This window comes from Onychomys torridus, chromosome 7 (genome assembly GCF_903995425.1).
Source record: "Onychomys torridus chromosome 7, mOncTor1.1, whole genome shotgun sequence".
Classification (NCBI taxonomy): domain Eukaryota; kingdom Metazoa; phylum Chordata; class Mammalia; order Rodentia; family Cricetidae; genus Onychomys; species Onychomys torridus.
In genome coordinates this window covers 66,158,153-66,182,111 of record NC_050449.1, presented here as the reverse complement: position 1 = coordinate 66,182,111, position 23,959 = coordinate 66,158,153, and the positions used below count along the sequence as shown (strand labels likewise).

General features: G+C 37.3%; 1 protein-coding gene and 1 pseudogene across 2 annotated transcripts in view; both read right to left on the bottom strand.

The window, feature by feature from the left end:
* Rfx7 (regulatory factor X7) overlaps positions 1-23,959 on the bottom strand; it is a 96,675-nt gene that overhangs the window by 16,304 nt on the left and 56,412 nt on the right. For both annotated transcript variants that reach the window (XM_036192372.1, XM_036192371.1), the window contains exons 4-5: positions 22,652-22,734; positions 21,131-21,253 (exon numbers count right to left, since the gene is read on the bottom strand). In XM_036192372.1, the coding sequence (XP_036048265.1) occupies positions 21,131-21,253; positions 22,652-22,734 (206 nt within the window). The remainder of the gene's footprint in view (positions 1-21,130; positions 21,254-22,651; positions 22,735-23,959) is intronic.
* LOC118586897 lies at positions 27-17,413 on the bottom strand (annotated as a pseudogene).

The window sequence follows — 23,959 nt, the reverse complement described above, 5'->3', positions numbered from 1 at the left end:
CAGTGGTTTTAATTTTTTTTTCAAGATACATAAAAAGGCTTTATTTGCAGGGGAGCAGGAATTTAATCAAACAAGCCAAATCCCATGTCATCATCTGACTTCTCAGACTGCGTCATCTTCTTGTCTTTCTTCTCTGCTGCAGCAGGGGCAGAACCAGCAGCAGGAGCTGCAGAGCCAAGGCAGCAGAAACAGCCACAGCCCCACCAGCAGGCACACTGGCAAGTTTGCTAACACCCTGGGCAATGTTTTTTTTCCATTCAGCTCACTGATGACCTTGTTGAGCTGGTCATCTTCTTAATGTCTTTGGCGCTAGGAGAGGAGTTGCCCCCAAGGGTGGCAAGCAAACAAGAGGTGACGTAGCTAGCGCATGTCAGCTGCTGCGGACAGGCCTCACGTGTGCGACCTCGGCGGCAATAGGCAGCGAAAGTTTTTATTTTATTTTTATTTTTTAAATTTAAGCACCTTTTGTTTGTTTTTTGAGACAGGGTTTCTCTGTTTAGCTTTGCGCCTTTCCTGGAACTTGCTTTGTAGACCAGGCTGGCCCCAACTCACAGAGATCCACCTGCCTCTGCCTCCCCAGTGCTGGGATTAAAGGTGTGCACCACCACCTGGCCTGGCTTTAATTTTTAAAGAAAAAGAATTTCATTATTACCCATTGCAAAGTTCTGAATAGTCAATGATTCTGTTTAAAGTATAATTTATGGAGCATTTATAGGGTACACCCAGGCATGAGTTTGAAATGAGGACTATATTATAAGCCATGGGCATGCCAGGCCAAATGAAGATGCTAGTTAGTTTACATCTCCTTTTCCTGCTTTAACTGCAGGGTTCATCAAGCAAGATTTGGTGTCAATTAACACCTAACTCATAGAGTTAGGTAGTTTATAGGCAACTTATAAAAAGGTAAAGAACAAAGAATGCTCTGTTTACAGAATAACTAACTCTAACATCATTCTTTTTTTGTTTTTGTTTTCCCAGAGCTGAGGATCGAACCCAGGGCCCTGTGCTTGCTAAGCAAGCGCCCTACCACTGAGCTAAATGCCCAACCCCTTGTTTTTGTTTTTCAAGATAGGGTTTTCTGGGTAGCCCTGTCTGTCCTTGGACTCAAAGAGATCAGCATGTCTCTGCCTCCCTAGTGCTGGCATTAAAGGAGTGTGGCCACTACTGCCCAGCTAACATCATTCTTAAAATGAGATTAGTTGGTCTTTTTCTTTTGTTCTTTATTTATGTTTTAAAGACTGGAAGCACAATTATTATTTAATATTACTGAAAAAGTCACTCAAATACATGAATTCAGTCTTTAGTACTTTTTCATGTCATTTACAATTTAATTATATAATGCAAAACTAATTTATTTAATGCTACAAAAATTTTCTAAAACACAGAGGAGATGAGTGCAAACAGTCAAGAGAATAACTGACCAGACCTTACATCACTGAGTTCCTTATAAAAAAGTATTATTTCACTTTTTTTTTTTTTTTTTGGGAGACAGGGTTTCTCTGTAGCTTTGGAGCCTGTCCTGGACTAGCTCAGTAGACCAGGCTGGCCTTGAACTCAGAGATCCACCTGCCTCTGCCTCCCAAGTGTGCCACCACCGCCTGGTTACTTCACTTTTCTCAAATCCTTGAGGTAAAAATTTTTTTTTAAAATTTATTTATTATGTATACAGTGTTCTGTCTGCATGTATCCCTGCAGGCCAGAAGAGGGCACCAGATCTCATTCCAGATGGTTGTGAGCCACCATGTGGCTGCTGGGAATTGAACTCAGAACCTTTGGAAGAGCAAGCAGTGTTCTTAATCTCTGAGCCATCTCTGCAGCCCAAGGTAAATTTTTATTAGGAAATTTATAGATAGGAATTAAAAAAAAATAATTTATTTAAACTTTTTAAAAGATTTATTTATTTGTTAAGTATACAGTATTCTGCCTCCATGTTTTGCCTGCAGGCCAGAAGAGGGCATCAGATCTCATTATAGATAATTGTGAGTCACCATGTGGTTGCTGGGAATTGAATTCAGGATCTTTGGAAGAGCAGTCAGTGCTCTTAACCTCTGAGCCATCTCTCCAGCCCATAGATAGGAATTTGTACAAAGAGGTTTGGTCTAATCTAATCTAATTTACGTATGTTATGGATTAGATACTTACACTGCCAATTATCATCTGTAAGCACACTGGATACTTGGGATGCAACCAAAATTCTATCAATTTTTTTTCTAACATTTATACAGAATAATTAGATGGTTATTTTTCTAATTATTTTCTAACAATTTTTTAACCAAGTCTATACTGTTATTTTAATGAATCTTACCACTCATGTGTTACAAATGACAACAAATTAAAAAATAGGGAAGCTAGGCAACATGGTGGTACATGCCTTTAAATCCAGCACTAAGAGGCTGAGGCGGCAAGTGAATCTCTGTATGGGTTCATCAGTAGCCTTTAACAACAGAGAAACTCCAGGCTTTAGAAGAGCTGGTAGAAGAACAGTTAAATGCTCAGCATATTGAAGAATCAACCAGCCCTTGGAATTCTCCTGTATTTGTTATTAAAAAGAAATCCAGTAAATGGAGAATGGTAACAGACCTTAGAGCAATTAGCAAAGTAATTCAGCCAATTGGCTCTCTACAATCTGGAATTCCTTTGCCTACTCTGTTACCTAAAAAATGGACTCTCATAGGTATTGATTTAACAAACTGTTTCTTTTCAATACTCTTACAAGAAAAAGAGTTCTCAACCGGTTAAGAGGTATCAACGGAGGGTCCTCCCACAGGGAATGTTGAATAGCCCAACCCTGTGCCAATATTTTGTACAACAGCCATTGGAAGTGATACGTAAAAAATGTCCTAAATCTGGGCTGGAGAGATGGCTCAGAGGTTAAAAGCACTGACTGCTCTTCTGGAGGTCCTGAGTTCAATTCTCAGCAACCACATGGAGGCTCACAACCATCTGTAATGAGATCCGGCACCCTCTTCTATATACATAATAAATAAATAAATCTTTAAAAAATATGTCCTAAATCTATAGTTTTTTATTATATGGATGATATTTTACTAGCTGACTCAAATGCAGATACTTCAGAAAGAATGTTTGAAGAAGTAAAGAAAATTTTTCCTTGCTGGGGATTACAAATTGCTCCTGAAAAGATACAAAGGGGAGATTCCATTAATTATTTAGGATATATCATCTGAAGCTGAGAAAAAATTGGCCTTGGTAGAAAAGAAAGTACATGAAGGTTGTATTGATCCAAAGCTGGATTGCATTTTGGTTATTTTACCCTCTACAGGATTATTAATGCAGAGGGAAGATACTATATTTGAATGGATATTTTTATCAAATAAACCAAATAAAAAATTAAAAACTTATGTGGGAAAAAAAATCTCTGACTTAATTTTGAAAGGAAAATTGAGACTTCGTCAATTAGCAGGAATAGACCCAGTAGAAATTGTTGTACCTTTAACTAAGGAGGATATTGAAAAATTATGGGGGAGCTGGAGAGATGGCTCAGAGGTTAAAAGCACTGGCTGTTCTTCCAGAGGTCCTGAGTTCAATTCCTAGCAACCACATGGTGGCTCACAACCATCTGTAATGAGATCTGGCGCCCTCTTCTGGTGTGCAGGCAGAACACTGTATACATAATAAAATCTTTAAAAAAAAAAAAGAAAAATTATGGACAGAAAGTAAACCTTGGCAAAGAGCTTGCAGTAATTTTTTGGGAGAAATTAACAGCAAATATCCCAAAAGCAATAGAATTGATCTTATGAAGACAGCTAATTGGACTCTGCCTTGAATTGTACGGGAAAAACTCATACCTGGAGTTTGTACATTTTATACAGATACAAACAAATAAGGAAAGGCAGGTTACAAATCAGAAAATTTAAGTAAAGTGGTTCAAAGTCCTTATAATTCAGTTCAAAAATCAGAACTGTATGCTATTCTGTTGGTATTAATGGATTTTTCAGAACCTCTCAACATAGTTACTGACTCTCAGTATGCTGAGTGGTATTACATATTGAGACTGCAGAATTTATCCCTGATGAGTCAGAATTAACTTCACTATTTATTCAGTTACAAGATACAATCAGGAAAAGGAGTCATCCTTTATATATAACTCACATCTGATCCCATACGGGTCTGCCACGCCCTCTAGCACAAGGTAATGATGAGATTGATAAATTATTGATAGGAAATGTGCTGGAGGCCTCAGAATCTTATAAAACACATCATGTCAATAGTAAAAGTTTTTAAAAAAAGATTTTTCCATAACCTGGCAACAAGCCAAGGAAATTGTAAGGAAATGTCCTACTTGTTTCTTTTACAATCAGATGCCATTACCAGCAGGATGTAATCTAAAAGGTACTCAGTAGAATGAAATCTGGCAGATGCATGTGTTTCACTTTGCAGAATTTGGAAAATTGTGAAATATGTACACCATACCATTGATACTTATTCAGGATTTCAATGGGCATCTGCTTTGAGTTCTGAAAAAGCTGATTCTGTAATCACACATTTGCTAGAAGTTATGGCCATCATGGGTATACCTGCACAAATTAACTTACAATGCTTCAGCATATGTCTCTATTAAAATGAAAGTTTTTTGCTTATTACAATATAAAGCATATTACAGGTATACCACCTAATCCTACAGGCCAAGCAGTTATAGAAAGATCAAACAGAACTCTAAAGGACATGATAAATAAACAGAAAGGGGTAACAAAACCCCCCAGAAATAGACTGCATAATGCTCTATTAACTTTGAATTTTCTCAATGCTAATGAGAAAGGAACTGCAGAGAGACATTGGATAATAGAAAAAACTACAGAATTAAATCAGCCTATATACTTTAAGGATGTGCTGACCTCAGAATGGAAACCGGGATATGTGTTACGTTGGGGACAAAGTTTTGCTTTTGTTTCTATAGGAGAAGATAAGCTGTGGATACCATCAAAATTGATAAAGGTTCGCCAGGCGGTGGTGGCGCATGCCTTTAATCTCAGCACTCAGGAGGCAGAGCCAGGTGGATCTCTTTGAGTTCGAGGCCAGTCTGGTCTCCAAAGCGAGTTCCAGGAAAGGCTCATAGCTATACAGAGAAACCCTATCTTGAAAAACCAAAAAAAAAAAAAAACCCAAAAACAAACAAACAAACAAACAAACAAAAACACCAAAAAAAAAAAAGATAAAGGTTCGATTTGAACAAGAGAGACCTCTTAATTAGAGGAGGTGATAGTTCATCAACCAGTATGACCATCCAATTTAAACTATCTTATACCATTAACACATGCCTTTTCATTTAATCAGATATAACTTGCCAAAAGGGAACCTCCCCAAAATTAGTCTTGGGGAAAGGATTTTGTTTTTGTCTTTTAGGAGAATGAAGGCTAAGGAGTCTGAAGAACACTGGACAAATGAGACACCTGAAGAAAAAGGACAAATCATCTAGAAAAAATGATCCAAGAAAAAGAGTAAAATGGCTTATTGGTATATCATCTATAAAATTTCATAAATCTTCCTAAATGTTTGTTTCTGCTCTTCTCTAAAGAAATTTAACACTTGGTCTTCTTGTAGTCCCAGTTCAATTAAAATTTAAAGCTGGCATTGGAGTTGGAGAAAGGCTCTCTCCTTCTTCAAACACAAGCATGTTGTTAAAAGGAAAATGCAAACTCCCTGTATTATGCCAGAAGAAAGAGCCATCTTCTGATATGGGACAGGAGAAAAACCAAATTAATTAAGGGACTATTCTATTACTACTAATCTCAATTCTTTGATTCTATTCTGATTCTTTAAACTTTTCTTAAAGTATGAATTTTATATCAAAATTTACAAGATTAATATATATAAATATACATTTTAAACTTTGTTAAGATATTAATGGTCACATAGAGTACTAACTAATTCTAGAAAAAAGGCTTCAATTAGCTGCCTATACATGTCTTTGTGTTCAAGTCTCTTATCAGTTTTCTGCAGGAAGTCACGGTTAGGCCTTACATCAACTGAAGTTTCCAGGAAGAAGATGGGGCCCCACAACAACAATAATTCCACATGGGCAATAAGAACACCACTATGCTGACAAACATCATCTACAGATCAGCTTTGGGCTACAAAGTGCTCAGAGCAATTTTGAGTGGGCTAGCTGAGATGAGCCAGTTTCAAAGACTACTTTACTTGAATAAGGACTTGAGATAAACCCTGAACTTTGGCATTATGCACAGACTGGATAACAAAGGATATAGCTTTGTTTCCTAGAATTTGACAATTAACCCAAAATTTTTCTTTTCAGAATAAAGATACCTTAGCCCATACCCAGCAGGAATCAATTTAAAGAATAAGACGTCCACATTCCCAAAGAGGTGGTGTGGGGCAGGTGGTTTTTTTGTCTTTTAATGGGTTTTAGGTCTGGGATAATTTTCATTGTTTAGGAGGGTTGGTTACAAGTTGTTGTTAAGGGTTAGGAAAAGGGCTAAGCAAAGGAGATTAGAATTAAGGTTCTTGTTTAAAAAAAAAAAGGATACATAGAAATGATAGAATAGAGGGTAGGCTATTGAATCTACTTGGAAAAATAAAGAGAAAATATAGATATGAAATAGATAAAAAGACAGATTATTGAATCTACTTTTATTTATTTTTATTTATTTTTTTATAATTTATTTATTTATTATGTACAGAAGAGGGCACCAGATCTTATTACAGATTGTTGTGAGCCACCATGTGGTTGCTGGGAATTGAACTCAGGACCTCTGGAAGAGCAGTCAGTGCTCTTAACCTCTGAGCCATCTCTCCAGCCCTGAATCTACTTTTAAGAGACAATTACTAGTTTTAAATACTTTACATTGGATTGGATTTTTGTGTATTGTATACAAATTATATATAATGAGATTGATATTGTTACAAAATGCCATACATATATTTCTAATCTTGTTCAAGATATTGTACTTATATCATTCATTTAACACTGTAATGCAATTTGTTGATCCTTGAATGTTATTATTACCAACTATTAGGATATAAAGAAATGAAAATTAGTAGTTAGACATTACAATCGAACTTGTAGTAAAATTAGTAGTTAGACATTACAATCGAACTTGTAGTCATATTAGGTATGTTTTCAAGATTGAGCAGATATATTTTAGATAGACAGGTCATCTTCAAACCCTTCAGAGATCTACAGAATATGGCATTTAAAATGTTTTAATAACTTAAAAAGTTTTTCTTTTTTGTTATGACTATGAGACATGTCGGCTCCTGGCAGTACCAATCTACTTCAGAGAAAATATGGGCATTGAAGAAATTGCATATGGAGTTAACTTTCATTGTGGCAAAAGTTAGCCACTGGACAACAAAGTATCCTCGAATCAACTGCTGACAAACAGGACAAAATGGACAGACAGGACACGAAACAAAGGACTATCGATTCTTGCCAAGACAAGTGTGACTGTGGCTTCATCCAAAGGCATCTTCTGAGGCCAGGACAATATGGTACCATCCCTGAAATAGCCTTTGCAATCCAGAAAAGGTACTGTGCCCTTTACTTCGAAGTCAGCGGAACAGGCAGTGGGCCTATGGCTTCTGATGTGCAGTGGAACAGCAGCTGAAACAGTTATTCCTGAAGAGTAACTAAGCCAACGGAGTCTAACCTCTCAATGGTAGACTGGCATTTAATAAAAGAGTTGATGCCACACACAAGCAGGGATGCGCATAAGAAAGGGATGCTGAGATGAAACCACACATACACATAAGCCAAGAAGAATGGACATCAACAATTCCCAGAATTTAAAATCCTGAATCATGATATGACACTAGTGGAATTCATGTGTCTCTGGTTCATGGACTGCTCTCACCAAATGTGAGGTCCAACTGTTGACCTTGTGTACATCCTACTTCACAAATGAGTCTGTCAGATACACTAAGCCTATAGTCTGAAGATGATGCCTCAACACTGCCAGAAACCTTAGGTAAATGCCCAGGCAGCTGGCTGTTTCTGTCAACTCACATTTGTTTGGGAAGCTGCTTGCATGCACTGTGGTGGTATTGTGTTCCCCAAAATATTGTGCAGCCTAATAGGCTTATCTTGAGTCAGAGACAGAACAGCCACAATATTAAACATAGGGAATAGGCAATGGTAGCACACGCCTTTAATCCTAGCATTCCAGAGGCAGAAATCCATCTGTTCAAGGATACAGCCAAGCATGGTGACTCACACCTTTAAACCCAGAAAGCGAGACTTTAATCCCAGGGATGATGGTAGAAAACAGAAAGGTATATAAGGTGTGAGGACCAGAAACTAGAAGCTTTTGGCTGGTTAGTTAAGCTTTTAGGCTTTGGAGCAGCAGTTCAGCTGAGATTCATTCTGGACGAGGACTCAGAGACTTCTAGTTTGAGGAAACAGGATCAGCTGAGGAATTGGCCAAGTGAGGTAGCTGTGGCTTGTTCTGCATCTCTGATCGTCCAGCATTCACCCCAATAACTGGCCTCAGGTTTGATCTTAGTTAATAAGACCTTTTAAGATTCATGCTACAATGCACTTCCTATTTTTATTTTTTATTAGTTAATATTATTTCCTTCTTGGGTCTCTGAGGGAGTTGAAGATTAGTTAGTTATAGTTATGGTTTTCCCTGTTAAAAATTTCAGAAAAGAAACTCACTAAAGTGGTGTAAGTGTATAAATTTGAAAGACGTTATAAGACAGTTCTGTTATGGGGCTGGAGAGATGGCTCAGAGGTTAAGAGCACTGGCTGTTCTTCCAGAGGTCCTGAGTTCAATTCCCAGCAACCACATGGTGGCTCACAACCATCTGTAATGAGATCTGGCGCCCTCTTCTGGTGTGCAGGCAGAACACTGTATACACAATAAATAAGTAAATAAATCTTTTTAAAAAAGTAGTTCTATTAGTAATATAAGTTAGGATAGAAAGTGAATCAGGTACATTTTTGACTTACCAAAATAGGATAGATAATGGAATTATTTTCTCTGAATATGTCAAATACAAATGGACTAGACATTGTTTAGGTATTTATTGCTTGTATATATTGTATATTGTTATTGTACTTTTTGTATATAGTTTTTTGTATATTAGTTATAACTTTTTTCTTTTTATTAAAATAGAAAGGGGGAAATATGGTGATATTTTATTTGTACTGAAATGTGATTTTATTTGCATGTTAATAAATAAAGTTGGGGGGGGTGTCAGAAGCTGGGTGGTGGTGGCACACACCTTTAATCCTGATTACGTGACAGATCTCTGTGTGTTCAAGGATACAGCCAGCATGGAGACACACGCCTTTAACCTCAATACCAACCACGGAGACCTAGAGGACTGTATAGACAGGCAGTGACGAGGAGGTCATGTGGTTGGGTTTACAACCAGTAAGAAGGCAGAACAGAAAGTCAATGAAAGGACAGACACACAGGAAGTAGGCCTCTTTCAGAGGGGAAGGATGACAGCGGCATCAAAGGGTAAGAAAAGTTTTTTAGTATCAGCTCTTAGCTACTGCTCTGACCTCTTGGGCTTTGAACTCTGCATTTGGCTCTGTGTTTCTTATTTAAGAAGACTGTTCATCTACAAATCTCTATCACTTCAAAGCCAGCATGGTCTACATAGTGAGCTCCAGGCCACCAAGGCTACAACACAGTTAGTTAGAATCTGTCTGGGAAAAAAAAATGTAGGGAAGTCCCAGAGACATGTTTTGATAATGTTCTCTTTAAAGTGTTAATCAAATAATATGTCTGTGGTAATTTCAAAGATAAATTTGGTAAAAGAAAATGATTGTTGAAATGCCAACATTTTAAAGGAATAATACATTGAGTCTGTAGAGAAAATTCAGTAAGTGTCTCATATATACCTATAAATAATTTGCTTCTTTCCTATTGCTCCTTATTTTGGGGCAGAACAAAGACACACAGCTAAGACATTGCTATGTACACTGGCTCTGGAGTTTGTCACAGACATCCAAGAATGCCAGAACGTACAGTATAATGTAGATGATTGTAGCGGTCCCCAAGTCAATTGGGTCCCAGGCTTGTGAGGTAGTACCTTTTATGTTAGGCCTTGATGGGCTTAGAACCGTTAGTATCATAAGCAGAACTAAAACTGAGATCAAACAATTACTCTTGAAAATCATTTGATTTATTTGAGATAACTATGTAATGATCAGTATGCCCAAAAGACTGCAGCAGTTTAAATTATTGTGTATATAAATAATTACCATGTTTGACCTCCTAGAAGGCTGTCTATATCTAACTTTGATCTAGTAGAGCTTAGCCAGTAATAAGGTCCTTTGAGGAGAGGGGATGGGGAGAAGTGGTTAAAAATAATTATAAGCAAGTATTTTGCTTTGTGGGTTGCCTAAGACTGGATGCAAACTACAATTGCAGAAAACTATAAACTAACGAGAAAGAGTAAAGAGAAGCTGGGGAATAAGATAGATGTGTTGCTGTGAAAAATTTGAATGGTCCTGAGACTTAGAAAATCACATGGAAATCAATATGGCGCTTCCTTAGAAAATTGGGAATCCATCTCCCTCAAGACCCAGCTGTAGCACTCTTGGGCATATACCCAAGGAATGCTCAATCATACCACAAAGGCATTTGCTCAGCTATGTTCATATCAGCATTGTTTGTAATAGCCAGAACCTGCAAACAACCTAGATGCCCTTCAACTGAAGAATGGATAAAGAAAATGTGGTACATATACACAATGGAGTACTACTCAGCAGAGAAACAATGATATCATGAAGTTTGCAGGCAAATGGATGGATCTAGAAAAAAATCATCCTGAGTGAGGTAACTCAGACTCAAAAAGACAAACATGGTATGTACTCACTCATAGTAGGATACTAGATGTAAAACAAAGATGACTAGACTGCTACTCACAACTCCAGGGAGGCTACCTAGAAAACAGGACCCTAAGAAAGACACAGGGATCGCCCAATGACAGAAATGGATGAAATCTACATGAACAACCTGGACATGAGTGAGGGTAATGAAGGGCAAGGTTTGAGGGAAAGAGAGCTTAGGGGAGCAGGAGATCCTAGCTGGATCAAGAACAGAAAGGGAGAATAAGGAATAACAGACCATGATAAATGAAGACTACATGAGAATAGAAAGAAGCAAAGTGCTAGAGAGGTCCCCAAGAATCCACAAAGATACCTCCACTGTAGACTGCTGGCAGTGGTCGAGAGAAAGCCTGATCTTACCTAGTCTGGTAATCAGATGGCCAAACACCCTAACTGTTGTGCTAGAACTCTCATCCAATAACTGATGGAAGTAGATGCAGAGATCCTTGGCCAGGCATCAGGTGGAGCTCCAGGAGTCCAATTGTCGAGAAAGAGGAGGGATTGTAAGAGCAAGAATTGTTGAGACCAAGATTGGAAAAAGGGGGCTGGAGAGATGGCTCAGTGGTTAGGAGAACTGACTGCTCTTCCAGAGAACCCAGGTTCAATTTCCAGCACCCACACGGCAGCTCACAACTGTCTGTAATTCCAGTTCCAGGGGACCAGACACCCATGGCAAAACACCAATGTTCATAAAAACAACAATACCCCCTCCAAAAAAAACCCCAACAAAAACCCACAGCAGCTGGGAGTGCATGAGAGTCAGGTGGATATTTGTGAGTTCAAGGCCAACCTAGTCTACTGAGTTCAAGGATAGCCAGGATGTTACACAGAGAAACTCTGTCTTGAAAAACCAAAAACAGCTAAAGATTACCCAAGTTAAAGGAAAAAATTGATTCTCGTATCTCAGAAGTACAACAAACAAGTACTAAAAGCTTGGAGAACCACACATTATGAACAGCTGAAAGTCAAAGCCAAAGACAGGGTTTGGAAAGAAGCAAGAAGTGGCTCATTATGTATAAATGCTCATTTCAATAAGACCTACAGCTTATTTGTCATAAGAAAACACAAGATGAGAGGGCAGTGAGATGACATACACACAGCGCTAAAAGTAACGGTCAACTAAGAAGTCTACTTCTAACAAAATAAGGATTTTCAAAATAACAAAAAAAGGTGAAGGAGAAACGAAGGTGTTCCCAGAGGGGTACAAAATTCCAATTCAATACTAGCAGATGTGTCCTACAAGCAATGCTAAAGACTGTCAGTCCAGCTTAAATGGGCATGAGATAAAGGCTCTGAAAGAAATTCACATGAATAAAGAAAGAATACCAATAAAAACAACTAAATATAAAGTGCAGAGTAAATATATCTTCCATGTGTGACTTTTGATATTCTCCTATCTGATCTGAAAGGCAACTGCATATAACACCAATTATAAATCTGTGCTCATGGCATATTACAGAAAAAACATATGGGTTAAGGGAAACAGACATAAACATACAAACATATTTATGTATTTTTGTAGGTATAAGCCAAACTAGATTCTGAAGTAAAATAAGGTGATAGTTGTTATATCTTGAGCAACTATTAGAAAACCTGAAATGGGCTGGAGAGATGGCTGAGAGGTTAACAGCACTGGCTGTTCTTCTACGGGGGTCCTTAGTTCAATTCCCAGCAAGGACATAGTGGCAAATCAAAAGGGACCCAAAGAAAACTGCAAATTAGTATCTCTTGTGAATAAAGATGGCAAACTATTCAGTACAATACTGATAAATTGAATTTAACTATATATATAAAACAGATTATACACAATGATCAAATGTGATTCATCCCAGAAATGCAAGATGGATTTAAAAAAATAAAATTTTGACTGCATAAAGAAAAAAATCCAAAATGGTTATCTTACCTCGGATACCAGTAAAAACATTTGACAAAGAGCAAGCAATCTAATAAAAGAATAAAAATCCGTCAACCCAAAGAAGCTCACCCAAGGAAAACCCAACACCAACACCATTTCTAATGACGGAAGAATGGAGGAATTCCACTGCAGAACAGGGCCCTGACAAGGCTAAGCATCTCTTCATGATAAAGGCTCTGAAGAAATGAGGACTAGAAGGTTGTTATTGCAAGCCTAGAACAGAACACTACATGAGGAAACTAAAAGCATTTCCCTAAAACCTGGACTAAGACAATGGTGTCCCTCATCCTCAGGATTTATTAAAAATTGCCCTTTAAGTCTTAGCTAAAGCAGTAAGACAAGAAATAAAAGGGATACAAATAGCAAAGGAAGATGTCAAGTTATCCCTGTTTACAGATGACATGATTCTCCTCTAAGGAACCCTAAAGAAGACTCTACTAGAACACTCTTAGACCTGATAAACCTTTAGCAGAGCAGAATACAAAAATCCAATATTTAGTTCGAGGCCAGCCTGGACTACCAAGTGAGTTCCAGGAAAGGCGCAAAGCTACACAGAGAAACCCTGCCTCGAAAAACCAAAAACCAAAAACCAAAAAAAAAAAAAAAAAAAAATCCAATATACAGCTTTCTATACACCAGTAACAAACTTGCCAAGAAAGCATCAGAGAAAAAAAATCCAGCACAATAGATATGTGCACACATGCACGTACATATACATACACACCAAGGAGATGGAAGATCTCCACAATGAAAAATGTTAAGAGATTGAAAAAGAAACTGAAGAAGTCACAAGGAGATGAAAAAACTTTGCATGTTCATAAAGTGGGAAAAATTAATATTGTGATAATGAAAGCAATTATATTGTGTTATTGAAAGCAATCTACAGGATTCACTTGTAATGATGATCAAAATTCCCTAATGACATTTCAATGACATTCTTCATAGAGCTAGGAAAAAAAAATCCCCAAATTCCTATGGAAGCACAAAAGGTCTCCAATAGTTAAGGTAATCCTTAGCACAAAAAGCAGTGTTGACCTTACTCCAGAAACAACAGCAACATCACACCAGCAAAACAGAGCAGAGGATACAGAAATAAATTCACACAGATAGTCAAGATACTTTAGGAAAAAGACAAAAAATGGATTCCTCATGTGAAATGATCCTTATCTCTCACCCAGTACAAACTTCAGTTAAAAATAAATTGAAGACCCAAGTCAGAATGGCTGTCACCAGGGAAAGAAGTGACTAAAAATGCTGGTGAGGTTAAGAGAAAGAGAAGGAGGAACTCAAATTCAGCTGAGGGTGGGAATGTAACTTATGCAGACACTATGGAAATTAGTTATGGAGGGTCCTTAAAAACAACAAAACAAAACACCCGGAAAAAGGGCAAGCACTAGGGCTCAGCAGGAAAAGCACTTTTTGCTTTTTCTGTTTTGCTTTTTGTTGTTGTGATAAAAACACTGACAATGGCAACTTGTGGAGAAAGGGTTTATCTGGCTTCCATGGCTTGATCCCAGTCTACTACTGAGGGAAGTCAGGTCAGGAACTCCAGCAGGAGCAGAGGAGGGAAGCATGGAGGAAACCATCCAAGACTGCCAACCTGAGTTCCATCCTCAGAACCCATGAAAAGGTGGAAGGGGTGAGTAGACTGCACAAAGTTATCCTTTGACTTCCACACATGTACCCAATCCATCAAACACATGCACATAAATCATAACACATCTTTTACAAGTTAAAAATGAAAATATTAATACCATGTGGCCCAGCTTTACCATTCTTTTGTATAGACCTGAAGGATTCTAATTTAACACTTCACAGAGATACTTATACATTTGTGTTTATAGCTTTAATAATCATAACAGACAGAAAAAGAACTAGCCACAAATGAATGAATAAGGAAAATATGGTACATTGACATAATGAAATTTTATACAATTGTATAGATAAATAAAACAATGCAAGAAAATGGATGCAACTGGAAACCATTATGTTACACAAAATAAGCCAGATTCAGAAAGACACTATGTTTTCTCTTATGTGTAGAACCTAAATTTTTCATATATGATGTATGTGTGCTTGCAGGTCACAAGACTAGAAAAGGAGAAAATTTTTACAGGAGGTGGGAAGTAAGAAAGCTAATAGAATATAAAATATGGAGACTAACTGGTGGAAGAAAGGAGAGGCCTGGGTTAAGTTAGTAGAGGAAAGGCACAAATGAGAACCCAGTGTAATGACATATGTGTGAAGATTCCATGATGAAACCCATTATTTTGTATAACCTAAAAAACTAATAAAAAGTGAAACAAAATAAGTAAAAGGGCTATTTAATAAAAAACAAAACCAAGACTAACCAATTTCTCTACAATTCAAAACTGCTTCTTAAACTGGAAAGATGGCTCAGCAGTTAAGAGCACTGTGTGCTCTTCCAAGAGTCCTGAGTTCAATTCCCAGCAACCACATGGTGGGTGACTCACTACTATCTGTAATGAGATCTGGTGCCCTCTTCTGGTCTGCAAGCATACATGCAGGCAGAACACTATATACATAAATAAACTAATCTTAAAACAAAACAAAACAAAAGATATGTCTTTGCAGGGGACATCGAGAAAACTAAAAAAAGACAAAAACTGCTTCTTACAGTTACTGGACTGTGTGCAATCCCAGACTTTGTGTGGTAGATTGCAAGTTATGGATATACATGAACATCCAAAGTTTGGTTTTATTTTGCTTGCCAAATTTAAATATAAACAGATAGCAGCTGGACATGGTGGTATGCTGTGGATGATTCATTGGTAAATAAAACACTGATTGGTCAGTAGCAGGAAGTATAGGCGGGACTAAGGAGAGGAGAATAGAGAGAACTAGAAGGCATGAGGGAACACACCAGCGGCAGCCAGGACAAGGAAGATGTAAGGTACCAGTAAGCCACGAGCCACATGGCAAAGTATAGATTAATAGAAATGGGCTGAATATAAGAGTAAGAGTTAGACAATGGTAGGCCTGAGCTAATGGCCAAGCAGTTTAAATAATATAAACGTCTGTGTGTTTATTTTATAAGTGGGCTGTCAGAATAACAGGGCTTGGCAGGGGCTGGAGAGAAGGTCTCCAGCTACAGTGGTAGCTCATATCTGTAATCCTTTAATCCAAGAAGTGAAGGCAGAAAGAGGTTGAGGTAGAGACAAGATCAAGAGAGAGCCTCAGCTACAGAGTGAGTTAAGGTCAGCTTGGGCTATATTAGATACTTTTTCAATAAAGTAAGTACAGATAACAGAAAGATCATCAGACATAAGAAGAAAATCTCCAACATGAAATAACAAAAACCGAAGAAAAACAAAAGTGATAACAATAAAAGAATATGCAGAAATAATACAGGAAATGAAAAATATACAAACAAAAAATTCTGTTTCTTCCAGTTGGGCAACATTTATCCAAATTACAATTGCACAAGTCTTTAGCTGTTTCATATATTAGGATTTATTCTGAGATACTGACATGTGTTAAGTGTTCACTCATAATGCCATTATTGTATATACAACTAGAAGGTAAAACAACCTAGAAAAGAATGTAAACTGGCATCTAAACATGATTTACATGATAAATAGCAGCCATTAATGACAGCTATTAATGATAAAAATTTATGTTGTTATAGAATTATCTCAGGTTTTGTGTCTAGTTAAAGAAATGCAAAGTACAAAAATCATATTATGTTTCTGTGACAGTTATGTCCACTGTCAGGTCAAGGGATTAAAGTCATCTAGGGGACAGGTAAGGTACTTCTTTGAGTGTGTTTATCTCCAGATAGATTCACTGCTGAGTCTACCAAATGCTTCAAGAAAAGCTAACACCAATCCTTAACTTAAACTCTTTGGTAAAGCAGAAGGGAAGGAACATTACCTAACCTAACGTATGAAACCAGCATTACCTTTATACCAAAATGAGATTAAGAATATAAAAACAAAACAACAACACCAACACAACCCCAAACCATAGACTAATCTTCCTGGTCAATACAGGTGCAAAAATTTCAAAGAAATTCTGGTAAACCAAATTCAAGAACATAAACAGAAGATCAAATACCCTGACCAAGTCAGTTTCATTCCAAGGATGTAAATTTGGTTTAACACATATAAATTAATAAATGTAATGCAGAATATAAATTGATATAAGGACAGAAATGGTATGACAGTTCAATAGGTCCAGAAAAAGCTTTTGAAGGTTAAATGTCTCTTTGTGATTTCAAAATAAAAGTCCCAAAGAAGCTAGGAATAGAAGAAAAATATTTTAATATAATAAAGATTATAAAACAAACCAATAGAAAACATTTTACAATATGAGTGAAAACTAAAAACATTTTTTTCTAAAATCAGGAACAAGACAAGAGTGTCAGTTCTCTCCACTCTATTCCACCCTCCCCCAATCCCCTGCCCCAGGGTTTCTCTACAGCTCTGGCTGTACTGAACTTCCTTTGTAGACCAGGCTGCCCTTGAACTTACAGAGATCCACTGCTGCATGAGTGCTAGGATTAAAGGTGTGTGCCACCACCACCTGGCTTCAAAACAACTCTTGATTGAAGGTAAGACCCTCTAGCTGAAGATACCATACACTTTGGTCATGGCAATTGGAAAAATCAAGCTGGTAGTAATCTGGAAGCCTCCTTCCTGATGGCTGGCTTTCATGGTGTTAAAAGGTGTTATGCAGAATGTTGGAGTAAAGTTCTCAACAGTCCTGCCCAGCTGAAAATCTTACAAATTACAATAACATCAGGCTCAGCATTAGTGTATTAGTGGCACTAATATCTTGAAGGTAATCAACTCTGTCTGACTATACTCATGGCCAGCTTAATAGGAAGAAACTCTTATTTGCTACTGTAAACTTAGCCAAGAACCTGTGGCTGGAGGTCACAGATTCTAGAAGAGAACCTACTAGCACCATTTTGCCAAACTGATGAAGTATTCAACTGCCTTCTAAATACTTATACGCATAAAGAAGTGCAGCTCTCAGCCCTCATCAAGGAAGCTGGTTTTGTAGCAGAGGCGTTTTGTTTTTCTCCATAAAGACTTAGTTATTATGTACACAGTGTTCTGTCTGCATGTATGCCTGCATACCAGAAGAGGGCATCAAATCTCATTATAGATGGTCATGAGCCGTCATGTGGTTGCTGGGAATTAAACTCAGGACCTATGGAAGATCAGCCAGTGCTGTTAACCTCTGAGTCATCTCTCCAGCCCCAGACAGAGATTATTACAAAGAATCATAACTGGTCAAAATGTAGTGAGAAAGTGACTTTGGAGTACCCATTCCCAAACAGGACATCTATACCACCCTATACCCAGAGCTGAGGAATGATCCCTGAAGGTGTGGAAAAACTGTTAGAGCCTGAAGACTGGGATGAGTGCTTTGAAAGTCTCTTCTGGTCATGACAGGGAAGGTGCACCCATGAACTTTCTACAGCTATAGCTGCCTGTAGACCACATTAGCCAACATTCTGGTATAGATAGGGGCAGAGTTCAGAACGCCTTTCCCTAGCTGAGGAGCTAAAGGCAGCAGATGGCTGCAGAGGGAGAGAAAGCAAGTCCTCTTCAGGGATGAGCCTACTAGTTGGTTGTATACGTTCCACTGGTCAACCTTATACCCATGTGTATATAAGTAACACTAACTGGATTCAGAAGAGAACATGAATTTGAGAGGGAGATGTGGGATGGATGGAACAGCAGTAGGAAGGTGGGGAAGGGAGATGGATATGAACAAAATGTATGAAATTCTCAAACAAACAAACAAAACTCACCCCCTAACCAGTTCTTGGCTTCTCAGCTAGAGCAATTAAGACAAGTAACAAACAGGAGACAAATAGGAAAGAATTACTCTTATGTGACAATGTCATGATTCTGCATTCAAAATGTAGACCCTAAAAAAAATCTTGAATCTGATAAATACTTTCAGCGAAGTATTAGAATATAAAGACAACACACAAAAAATAGTTACTTTTCCATATACTAGTAGTGAACATGCTAAAAAACAAACAAACAAACAAACAAAACAACTAGGAAAAACATACTATTTATAACAATTCAATGCCTACCCATTCCATATTCAACAAGATACTTAGGAATAAATCTAATCAAGGACACAGAAGATCTCTACATGAAAACTAAGACACTGAATAAAGAATCTGAAGAAGTAACATGGTGGAAACAGCTCTCTCTCATAAACATGGTTTTGCAGAATATTGTGAAAATGGCTACATTAACAAAAATGATTTACAGATTCAATGTAATTCTCATCAAAATTCCAAAGACATTCTTCACAGAACTCAACTAATTTGCAAATTAATGGTTCAAGATTGGAAGTGTTACTAGTCTTCCTTAACAATGTAAAATTTTAATCTCTTTTATTAAAAAAACTTTTGTATTTCTTGATTTTAAAGAAAAATTCACTATCATATATAATAGTAACATGATTTTTAGGAAAATATCATTGCTTTCAGGCATTTTCACAAATAGAGGTGACATCTCTGTTGGTGATATGAGCTGGTGAATAGTGCAAGGCCAACACTTTAGGAATACATGAACGTTATAGGTCTCTTCTTAGTCTACTATGAAAACATTTTTGGGGCTGGAAAGACGGCTCTGAGGTTTAGAGCACTGGCTGCTCTTCTAGAGATGAGGAGTTCAATTTCCACCACCCATATGACAACTCACTACTGTATAAGGGGATCTGATGCCCTCTAGGTGTGCAGATGCACATGAAGACAAAGCACCCATATTCATAAAATATATAAGTAAATAAATCTTAAGAATCATTTGTCAAATTTTTCTTTTAGGAAACTAGCAAGACATCTTTGGATAATTTCAACATTTTGTACTACAGACGAGTTTATAATTTTACCGCATTCATCTTCAATTTTTTCATTTTATAGATGTGCCAAATGATAAAAGAATAGTTAAACACTTGCCCAGGTAATAGAAGCTTGTTGACAACATCTATTTTCTTGACCTTCAACTCAGGGTCATATCATACAAGTGTTCTTTTATTGAATTCAGATTTACTTCTTAGAAGTTTGAGAATGTTTTCTCTCTCTCTTTTTTTTTTGGAGCTGAGGATCGAACTCAGGGCTTTAGCAAGTGCGCGCGTGCATACACACACACACACTGATTCTGAGTGAGGACAGAGGTAGTGCCAGTCTCCTCAAATACTCAGGGTGCATGCAGCACACAGCAGAAACTCATTAGACAGCTTCAGAGAGTAAGAATGAACAACTTTCAGTTTCAACTTTTCTTAGAGAACACCAAAGTTCTTAGTTCAGATTTGTTCTCTTGCTCATTTCAAGTATGCATTGTTTTTCTATAACCCTACTATGTTCCCTTTCATGAGCTGTTAAGAATTATGAGTAAAGCCAGAAAGTTTTCTTTTGATACCAACAATCTTTTCAATTGTAGCTTCTCTGCATTACTTTAAACTAATTAACAACAGCATTTGACAATTTTCTTCCAAATTATATATTATAATAAATTAATTCTTACTAGTTTGATGTTTCAATAATCACAAAATTTTGTCTTTATTTGTTCTACCAGAATGAATTCTTCCTTTCAAATAAATTAAAAACGCACTAAGCAAGACTGAATTTTGTACTTACTGGTCATGATCTGTCTTAGAAACCTTCTAACCTATACACTTTTGTTTCCTATATTATTTACATAACAAAGTTATTTGTGTCAGTGTTTGTTTTTTGTTTTTTATTTAAGTCACTGATTGCTCGTCTTATCCTTGAATAAATAACTCACAACATTCTTTGGTTGGCATGGAAGATTAAATAGTTTTAGATTCATACAAAGTGACTTTAAAAAAAAATCCAAGCATAAAGACATGTTTTAGTTTTTTGTTATACACTGATTTTTCTTTTTGTTTTTGTTTTGTTTTTGGGTTTTTTTGAGACAGGGTTTCTCTGTAGTTTCAGAGGCTGTCCTGGATCTCGCTCTGTAGCCCAGGCTGGCCTTGAACTCACAGAGATCCGCCAGGCCCTGCCTCCCAAGTGTTGGGATTACAGGCGTGTGCCACCGCCCCTGGCCATGCACTGATTTCTTTATTGTCATCCACTGTCCCTCTAGTCCCTCCCACTATTCTTGCCATTCTAGAAAATTCTGTAAGAATCTTTTAAATTCAGTATCCCTATGGCATCATCTTACCCTCAAAACCCTAGACAAACCCCTCATTTAATAATCTTGCTCTGTATTCATTCTACCACAGAAGCTTAGAGCTGGAAGGTGTATTGGAAATTTCTAAAAGCAGTGCCCAACTAGTAGCTAGATAATAAGGAAGGAATGACAAAATCAATCACAGTACCACATAGTACTCATCGGCTGTAATATATCACACTGTAAAACATGAACACTTACTTGTATTCATCATAGACTTCTTGTTTGGGAAGTGAAGTCTCAGGATGCTCCTCTAAGGTATTCCGAATCCAGGAAAAGGCATGCATCTGCTGTGCCCGACTAGATGACATGGCATTCTGATCACTAATCATAAAATATAGACAAATTTTAGCTGATTAGATAGCAATTCCATTAATAATTTTTTAAGTAAGGCCTAACTGTTATGTTAAAAATATATTAACAGGTCAAACTGAACTCAGGATATATAGTAGATACTCAGTAATCTATATACAAATTGCTCATTTGTGACTGTGAGCCAGTTTTTACATTCAGTGTTAGAATGCAATCACTGACCGTTCCATTGATGGTTTGGATTCTAAAGCACAATAGGTGCTGGGGATAGTATAACATTAGGTTTGTTTTGGCCAAAATTAACTTTGTGTGAATATTTCCTAACTTTACTTGCCTGTTCATTTGCCTATACTTACTAAAACATTAAATGTTTAAAACAAATATTATGGTAAATTCTTTATGTTCCCTTTGGTCTGCCATGTAGAAGTACCTACCCTGAAATCATACTAATCACTCCATCTCTAGAATGCATGGGAGAGATTTCAAGAGGATCAATATCCCACTACAATCCTTCTCACAATTAGGCTCTTGGCATTAACTACCATGTCTAACCAAAAGCGTGAATTTTTATTATCTGGCAGTACTTTAATAAGCTGATCTCATGAAATCGGCATTAGACAATATAAGACAAGCTTTTTCTATTGATTCTGACATTAATCTCAGCTTCCTAGAAAAGTCATCTGATTCCAAAATACTAAGCATGTTTTTAGGTCAGGAAATGATTTAAATAGTTATTACATTTGGTATGAGGCAAGAGCAGGTAAAAGCAATGGAATTTTTATTGCATTTCTTTTTATGTACAATTTTAAATGAATAGAATGTTGAAAATAGTACATGAGTGGAATGAATCCTAAGAAATACTTAAAAGGTAATGAAACTCTTAGGAATAGAATCTGAAGAAAAATTTTCTCCACATTCTCTCCATGGAAGTATATTTAATGATGAAACTAAAGCAATATCCCAAGTACTTAAAGTGAGGTATATTTACCATGAATTATGCTCAACACTGTACTTTCTCTTTTTCCTCTCACATTCTATGATGTGCTTACTTATCATTACATTTAAAATAACACTATATTTTAGTCTTCAGAATACTTACCTGGTTATTCTTTAGTTTTCTGGGTTTTTTTTCACAATTTTTTTATACTGCATAAATACTCCCACTGGCCTATACAGCAAAACCTAACTTACATTTCACAGTTTTTAGCCAGTAACACAAATGAATTAGTAAAAACTGCACGTAAATACTTAACCAAATATTATCAAACACCCAAATGACCTATTGTTTTGCCAGTCTGAGTTCTGAAAAGCTTAGGAATACAGCAACAGCAACCAATCCTAATGCACACAGCTTAGCACCGTCCTACAAACAAGGTAGTTCTAACAAAGACAAAGACAAGGACAGGCTACCTTTTCTCTGCACTGCTGAGACCAGAAGGCAGCTGAAGGTAGAGGTAGAGTTTCTCTAGGTCTGTAAACTTCTCAACTTCTTGCTGGTTACAAAGGGTTAAAAAGAAAGCTCATTAAAAAAAATTTCCTCCCAACTAAATTAATTAACATTTTCTGTAAAAACTACTGATCTCTTTCCAAATTTCAAATACCTAGAATGTGACTAATGCAAATGGAAGTTTAAAAAACTGAAATAAAACCAACAAACCCTTTTGAACTATGCAGGTGAAATTAGAGAACCTATTTATAAGATTCTCTACTACTACTGTTGAGTCACGATGCCGTTCCTGCATTCCTTCTTCTGCATTACATCCATGTCATAGCCCTTTGTACAATGAAGACACCCATGGTAACGTATTTCAAGCAAAACTACATTGTAACTGAAAGCAAACTGGTTAGTGGCATTTCTGATGACAGATTTTTTTGGAGAGTATAGGGGTGGAGGAGGTTTTTTTCAGACAGGTTATTCTATTATGCAGCTCTGGCTGTCCTGGAACTCTCTATGTAGATAAGTCTGGCCTTTAACTCACAGAGATCCACCTGTCTCAGCTTCCTGAGAGCTGGGATCACAGGCATGTACCACCATGCCTGGCTCAGAATTTTTTTTCTTTTCTTTCTTTTATTTGGTTTTTCGAGGCAGGGTTTCTCTGTGTAGCTTTGCGCCTTTCCTGGAACTCACTCTGTAGTCCAGGCTGGCCTCAAACTCACAGACATCCGCCTGCCTCTGCCTCCCAAGTGCTGGGATTAAAGGTGTGTGCCACCACCGCCCCAGAATTTCTTCTTAATAAAGCACAGTTTAAATACAGATTCAATTTTGAAGGGAAAATAATCCCACAACCTTGAACAGCCAATTCATTCTGTTTATGGGTAGTATTTAAAATTGTACACATGTATGAATGTATATAGAGGCCAGGGGAGGATGTTGGATGTCTTCCTATATTGCACTCTGTTTTATTTCTTTGAGAAATGGCCTCTCACTAGGCCTGGAGATGGCCCTTTACTGGCTAGACTGGTGGTCAGCAGGCCTTAGTGATACCCCCATCTCCCTCCACCTCCCTTGGCAACACTGGGAGTACAGATGCAGATCTATGCCCTGGCTTCTTATGTGTGTACCAGAGACTCAAATATAGATCCTTATGCTTGTGCAGAAAATACTCTTCCCCACCAAGTCATCTTCCTAGACTACAGCAGTCTGTTCCTATTATCAAAATTTACTCACACATTTAATCTTAGACAAGCAGAGGTTAAATGCACTTGTTGCTTTTACAG